This window comes from Corylus avellana, chromosome 3 (assembly GCF_965113065.1).
Source record: "Corylus avellana chromosome 3, dhCorAvel1.hap1.2, whole genome shotgun sequence".
Classification (NCBI taxonomy): Eukaryota; Viridiplantae; Streptophyta; class Magnoliopsida; order Fagales; family Betulaceae; genus Corylus; species Corylus avellana.
In genome coordinates, this window is record NC_142492.1 from 8,419,272 (window position 1) to 8,427,378 (window position 8,107).

Consider the following 8,107-nt stretch of genomic DNA (forward strand, 5'->3'; position numbering starts at 1 on the left):
GACTCTGTAAGATCGACAAGCCTCCAACTTGTCTCCTCGCTCACAATCTTCTTCAACGTGATTCTCCTTTATCGGACCCTTCCGATAGACTTCAATTAAGCACACAATCAATACTAACAAAAATCCTCTAAGAGGAATCAATTTGGCTCACAACAAAATAATCACTCAAGCACAGCCTCACACGAAGTCTCTGGGGGTGAAAATTCGTGCTTCTCTCTTCTATAATGATGTATATATACCCCCGACAAAACCCTAGACCTAACCCACTTAAAATCATGTTTTTGGGCCTAAAACTTACGGGGTGTCAGGACATGTTAATGGGCGGTCCGGACACGGCTTCGCGGAGCAAGATTTTAGTTTCTGGAAATGAGGTCCGGACCCTGGGAATTGCGGTCCGGACCCTGCCTGTCCAGTCTTCATCAACAGCTCCGATCGATGAGCGTTTCTGGTCCGATTGAGCTGAAATTTTGCAGGGACGTTCATAACACATGAATCTACATTATGAATGGTGGAGATTGGATTCTGAGCATTCTATATCAGTGTTTGAGCCGTGAACAGTAACATCTACATTTTGGAACTGAATTAAGCCAACACAAGAACTAACAACCTTCATGAGCAATATAAAAGTCAAGGCATAATTTGTCTTTTTTTTTTTTTTTTGTTCTTTTATATTAAATCACCACCTATCATAAGAGGATCGATAAACTAATAGAAATAGTGAATTTAATTAATATTCTAAATTAAAATTTTCTTATGTGTGAACTCAAACTCTTCTTAAGCAAGGCCCGCTACAAAGAATATTTAATTAAATCAGGAGGTGAATGAAAGAGACAAGATTTAAACTCACGACTTTTGCTCTAATACCATATTAATCATTACTTATTTTAAAAACTTAAGCAAATAAATTAAAGTGAATTTAATTATCTAATCAATATTCTGACATTTTTGTTCTCTACCAAGCACAAAGGATTGCCAAACTTTTCACAAAATATAAACACTAAATCATCCCAAATATAGAACCTTCAAGTGCCATAATTTTTTTAATGAAAAACGCTACGCATACTTCAAAGCAATGCCGCCTTTTCTCTTGTTGGCCTCCCATCATGTAAGTTTTCCCAACTCATCCCATTTACAAAAAGGCAAATATGAACTCCTCATGCAGAAAGAGACTTAATTGATGACTCCTCCAAGAAAAAACAAAAAAGAAATAGGCTTCGTACGTGTTAGTCTTTGCCTCTCCTCCAACATGTCACTTGTAGGCTCCATTTGACTGTTTCTTCGTGGAAAAAAATAATAAACAAATTGCCCATGACAATTTTCCTCAACAAAAATACAATAAAAATCCCCAAATAATTAAACAAGCAACACTAATTGCAGTCAACAACTAGAGAGATTGACTAGTAAAAGAATTTAATAGACTTCCATGTTGATTGTCGTGTCCTCCCCGGTTCACCCACTTGGGAAGGTGGATCACTTCTTAATTTGTGCCCACATATCACTCCATGCTCTTTCTTTATAAATTCCCAAACTCCCTTCCCTCTGCTCACACAATTATACACTCCAAAACCAAAACCAACACCCCCTCTCTCTCTCTCTCTCTCTCTCTGTGTCTGTCTCTAAAGATGTGGAAATCCTTTGTTAACTCCTGTAACAGACATTCGTCTGATGAAGTAGAACAACCTAGGAAACCTGCTCTTAACGCAAAACCCATATACAGAGATGAGTTAGAGAAGAAGGCATCAAAGAAGAAGGTAGCAGAGAAGAAAAGTGACTGTTCTGCATATTCAAAACCCACAGAAGATGGGAAGGATTTTGAGAAGAAAAGTGTTGCCAAAAAGGAGGTGATTACAGTCAAAGTGAGGATGACGAAGCAAGAGGCGGCTCGCATGTTGTCCAAGTGCAAAGATGGAGGGCTCCTCGACTTCAAAGACGTGGCACGTGAGCTTGTGCATATACCTCCAAATCGTGTTAATGTTGTGTCGACTAAAGCTAGAATTGGTCAAGCGCTTGAGAGCATCCCAGAAGAGATTTAGATGTAAATTTTTTTTTTTTTTTTATTAATGTTATTATTGCTAGAAGAATTCTCTTTTCCTCTTTTTGTTTCTCAACATATTCGTAATTCTTTTAGTGGGAGAAGTAAACAAAACGAAGGATTTAAAAAAAAAAATCTAACATACTTAGCTCTCACTTAGGTCGTAGGCTATCCTGACCAGAAAAACCGCGAGCTATTTCACACTATTACTCTAAAAAGATAAGTTAAAATTATAATTGAAAATTTCTAAAATAGTTAAAACTATAACAATATCATGGTTAACAAAAATCACTTATAAATCTCAATTTTATCTAATAAGGAACTAACACGAGACTTGATACTTTTATAACACCATTACAATCCATTCACCCAATGTGAGACAACTTTTTGGAGTGTTACAATCTTATCCACTCAAATTCCTAACGTTCTCGTAGAGCCCATTTCATGCTACAATGCCCAAACTTCATATGGTATTTCTTATAGGTTGCTTTGATACAATTTGTCAAGGCTCAAAGAAAGTGTTATCTAAATTTGTGTTATTAATTTAAAATAAATTATCAAAGTTACAATTGAACTCCCTAAAATCATTTTCACACAATCAAGTGGGACTTAACTTTTAAGGCGTCACATAGGTGTCGTTGATTGGTAGCATTATTTTATTAAAGATATTTTATTTTGAAAACACAACTTATCTCAAAGTCGAACAATCCATGTGGGCACACATACATATATGCTAACACCTTAGTGAATTCATGAATCTTCGATCCAATAAAATCGAATATCAACATCGAACCATAGAAGTGGCCATGTCATTTAATTGATCACTTGATACCAATCCACAATTACAAATGTTAACTCCCTTATGGACATGGATCTATAACCAATTATAATAATATTGTAGTATATATGAAAAAATAGCACACTTAAATGTGATAAGTACTCATTGTGCTAATTCACTATCGACCCTCTTTATGTTTTCAAATGAAAACTCATCATCTTGAGTCAAATTGAAGCCCTAATATGAAAATATATAGCTATTTCTTGATGAAGAGAAATACCTAGCTAATGAGAGGAATAGCTAGCTATATATTTTTGAAAAAATAGATCACCATGTTCTAAAAAAAAAAAAAAAAACTCATATTGTTTTTTATTTTCTTTCAAACTTAAAAAAGAAAAAAAACTTGGAATTAATGTGAATTTATTGGGTGGTGGTGGCAGAAGCCGAGATGGCTCATGGCTGCGACAACCCCCAACTTCTGCTATGGGTGGCCACCCATTGAATTCCAACTAGTTATTTATTTATTTTTATTTTTAATTTGAGTTTACAAAAGAATAAGACGTAATTTATTTATTTTTTAATAATAATTTTGATTCAATTCTAGTTAGAGTATATGTGTTGTCATTAAATTAAAGAATATGAATAACTATTTTATTCCACCTTTCTCAATTTTCAGTAATAACTATTCATTTTCTTAATGAAATACTATTTTTTATACCAAACAAGGCCTAACTAATCTGATCTGTTATTCTTTATGTTTCATGGTCTTTGTTAATGTCATAATAAAAGATATAGGTCAAAATACATATTTCTCTATATTCGAAAGACATCATATATAATTTATAGGAAAAACTTCACTTTAAACTCCTGAATTACTACGTTTTTTGATAAGCTTCTCAAACTTCAAAACCTCTCAATTTCATCACTCGAGCTTTCAATTTGATGCAATTTATCCCATCCGTCAATTTTTGCTGTTAAAACTCCTAAAAAGATAAAATTACCCTTCAATTTTCTTTTTATTTTAAAAAAATTTTGAAAAAAAAATGAAAATTTTTTTTTTGAAAAAAAGGGGTCACAAGGTGGCCCGTCACCTTGTGATTTTTTTTTTTTTTTTTTTTAAAAAAAAATTTAATTTGAAATTAAGGGTAAATTTGAAATTTTATAAAAAAAGTCAAGGGTATAATGTCATTGTCTCACTTTTAACGTTTAAAATCTTACGGAAGGGTTCAAATTGACTGCAATTGAAAGTTTATGGGTTCGAATTGAGAGGTTTTGATGTTTGGGAAGCATGTCAAAACACTCGATAATTCAGAGGTTTAAAGTGAAATATTCCCATATATATATATAGAACACGTGTTGCTTTATCATCTATTGGGACGATTGGAAGCTAAAACCATAAGCTTTCCGATTGCCAAAAAACAATTATATGACATGTGCATAGTGATCATAAAGAACAACATACATACATATATAACTAAAATAAGAATATGACGAAAGTACTTTTTTTTTTTAAAAAAAAAAAATTAATTGCTCGTCGAAACAACTTATCTGAAAAGTTCATGGGTTGTTGTTATCCTAAAAAGAGAAAGAAGACCGAGTCACTACAAAACATTCAAATTTACTTCACATCATTACAAAAAATAAAAAAATTCTGAAAGGAATTGTCGAACGAACCCGAACCCGAACCCAAACCTGATGAATTTCTATGGTCACGTTTTTCCTGATTGTGAGCCCTATGACAAGATGGGTTGAAGTCTTCAAAATGCATCAAATTCAGTGTCGTCATGTGTTTGGGTGATTTTTGGTCCTATGAAAAGAATGGGGGCTGAAGTCTTCAAAAAAAAAAAAAATTAATAGTATTGGAAGTAAATGGCATTGACTAGTGGGTCTCGTTAAAAACGCGTAGTTTTATATTAATTGGTTATAAATTTAATCATTTCGTTTTCTTAGACTGGCGAAATTCAAACTGAGTGACACTTTTCTGGTCTTTGGGGGAAAAATGTATGTATAAAAGTAAATTATCAGTAAACTACGCCATCTTCGAGCTAACATAATCTTTATTTAAAAAAATAAAATAAAAATAATAATAGTAATTTTGACGTGTTTATGATGCATTATTTGCTGGTAAAGCATTTACCTTCCAAGAGCTTGACTGAAATGTTAATAACTTAAAAAGTAAATAAAAATTGGACAATTGTTTATTCTATTTTTATTTTTATTTTTTATTCAAAGCCGGAGAGGGGGAAAAGGGGAAGACAATTGTTTCCTTTAAATAGGGTTCAATTTTCCTTTAAATTTGGTTGGATGAAATTTCTCCTACTTAATTGTTTTTTGTTTTGTTTTCTCCAACAATGAAATTTCTCCAAGAATGCTGACATTACACTCCAATTAACTTTTGGATTCATTCTTATTAAATAAATAAATAAATAAAAAAGATTCAATGATTTATTGTGAATGTAACGTGAGTATTGTTGGATGAATGTTGAATATTATAGTATTTAGCATTTTTCATTTGATAATGGTTTGGAAAAGTTTTTATTTTTTATTTTTATTTTAAATTTTGATTTGAAAAAGTGTTTTAACATAATATAAAGGAAACAAGTATTTTTTTGGTAGGTATTTTGAATTGTATGCAAATAATTTCAAGAAAAGTTTTTTCTGTTTTCAAAACCCTTATACCAAACCAAACTAAGCAAGCTGTTCTTCTTTTGTTTTTTGGCAAGCACTAAAAGGTATCAATTCACTTTTAATAAGGATTTCTGAGATTTTCACAAAATATACACACAAAATCATCTCAAATGTAGAACCTTAAAAATGACATATAAAATTAAATTAGACATTGCAGGAGAAAAGACAGCAGAGGAACTAGTCTCTCTTCCAATCGCCGTTTCTTAGTGCATTTGAGGATCGGGTTAGGCCAATATTCCTTTTATTGGCTTTCCATGTTTGGTTCCCAGCTCATTACCTTTTACAAAAGACAGATTTTAACGTACAGAAAGAGAATTGACTTGCTGATCATAAAAACGAAAAGAAAGACTGATCAGTCTTTGCCTCTCCAGCAGGCAGCAGGGTACTGGTTGGCTCCATTTTGACACTTTCTTCACAAAAAAGTTAAAAATAATTTGTCGTGTGAGATTGACCCCTTGAGAAATCTCATAATAGAGTACTTTGAGATACCACTCAACTCAAAAGTTATATGAGTTTGGGCTCAACTATGACATGTTTTTAATGTGGGACTTAAACAATTTTATATTCACACATATATACTCATTAATCTCTCTCTCACGCGTGAGTTTATTACCATATTTTTGCACTTCCCCTCGTATAGATTTCTTTTTTTTTTTTTTTTCAATCTTATGGGGTCTCCCAAGATCACTGCTATGTGGGTTTGCCAACACCACATACATTTGTCTCTATTTCGAGAACTCTCGATTGTGCTTATGACATGAACCTTTACCCCTTACTCCAGGATCCCTGTTCATACCTGCACCTTGCACATTTGTTCATATTTCATGGATTCTTGTCTGTGCCTGCACCACTCCACCATACTGTGCACTATTATTGACTCTAATACCACTTGTTAAGGAGATTGACACCTTGTGGAGTATTTAGTAAGATTATAATATTACATGTTGAGACATCACTCAACTCAAAAGTTTTAACCTATAAATTTATGCCCAACTATACTATATATATTAATCACTCATACTTATAACACCTTTCTAATATGAGATTCAAACCTTTTTGGGCTCGCACTATATACTCAATTATGGATGCAAGGCTCGTGACAATGTAATTTCCTCAACAAAAAAGTATAATAATAATAATAAAATAAAATAAAAAATAGGGCTCCACTAATCTACGGTCACCCACTAGACCTTGACCGCAGGATTTTGAAAGATTTTCCATGTCGTGAATTCGACGCCCATGGTTGATCATCCTTTGAAAATCAGCCACTTGATTTCTCTATGCCCAGATAACACTCCATGCCTTTTGTATCCATCCATATCTTCTATAAATTCACAATCCCCCTGCTTTTGCCCCATATCACCACCTCTCTGCCTCTTGTCACAGTCATATACACCAACACCTTTCGCTTTCTATTTCTCTTTCTCTCTCTTTCTGATCTCTCTTTCTAAATATGTGGAAATCCTTTGTTACCTCCATTAACAAACTTTCGTTTTATGAAGTAGAAGAGTCTAGGAAGCCTTTTCTTAATGCAAAACCTATATACAGAGATGAGCTAGAGAATAAGGCATCAAAAAAGAAGGCAGAGAAGAAAAGAGACCCTTCTGCACATTCAAAACCAAAAGAAGATGGGAAGGATTTTGAGAAGAAAAGCTATGGATCTAGTACTAGTGCTGACAAAAAGGAGGTGATTACAGTAAAAGTCAGGATGACAAAACAAGAAGCAGCTCGAATGTTGTCCAAGTGCAAAGATGGAGGGTTCCTTGACTTCAAAGATGTGGAACATGAGCTTGCGCACATACCACCAGATCGTGTTAATATTGTGTCAGCTGAAGCTAGAAATGGTCAAGTGCTTAAGAGCATCCCAGAAGAGGTTTAGATGTATTACTTTTATTAATGTTACTATTGCTAGAAGAATTCCCTATTCTTTTCTCTTCTTTTTCCCCCTTCAATCTTTTATTAATTCTTTTGGTAAGAGAACTGTTAAAACAATCCATATAGACATATACCCTTTGTCTCATCAGCTAGGAAGTCTTTGATGGTTTATCAAGGCAACTTCCAATATTTGTTATAAAATGACTTGTGCTTTTGGTGCAATCTAAAAAGTTGGGACTTCTTTCAAGCTGAACTTGATTCGATTCCTTTTATTCAAATTATAATGGAAAAATTTATGTTCCAACTCCGACATCACTTGTTCAATGGAGAAGATGTCACGTTATTTAAAATTTTAAATGAAGTAGCAATATAAACGTCATTAAATGTGTAAAATTAATCGATACAAACCCAAATTAAAAGTTAGAAGTGTAGAAATGAGAGCTGATGCATTATTGAATATCTTATATACTTAAGCCTGTAATTACTGTTCTTCAATACTTTTAAAACGAGTTGTTATGGTTATAATAAAACAAAAAAAAAACAGGACATATCAAGAAGTGGTTTAGTCTTTGATAATTTGGTACGTGGGGCCATTAGGATGCCCGGGACCCTTTGGATGAGCTTCTCAGCAGTTCCTGCTTTGCCTCAAAAGGCTTCCTGCAGGAGAAATTTTCTCGGTTCGAGTAAAAGTCAAGATGACAAAGCAAGAATTAGTTTCTCGAAAGTTATCCAAG

The 8,107-nt window shown here is 33.3% G+C and overlaps 2 protein-coding genes across 2 annotated transcripts; both read left to right on the forward strand.

Moving 5' to 3' along the window:
* Positions 1 to 1,566: 1,566 nt before the first annotated feature.
* LOC132174394 (uncharacterized) lies at positions 1,567 to 2,033 on the forward strand. Its single transcript, XM_059586056.2, has one exon. It carries the CDS (start codon positions 1,623 to 1,625, stop codon positions 2,031 to 2,033), a length of 411 nt encoding a protein of 136 aa, XP_059442039.1. The 5' UTR covers positions 1,567 to 1,622.
* A 4,918-nt stretch (positions 2,034 to 6,951) lies between these two features.
* On the forward strand, positions 6,952 to 7,377 carry LOC132174393 (uncharacterized). Its single transcript, XM_059586055.2, has one exon. It carries the CDS (start codon positions 6,952 to 6,954, stop codon positions 7,375 to 7,377), a length of 426 nt encoding a protein of 141 aa, XP_059442038.2.
* Positions 7,378 to 8,107: the final 730 nt, after the last annotated feature.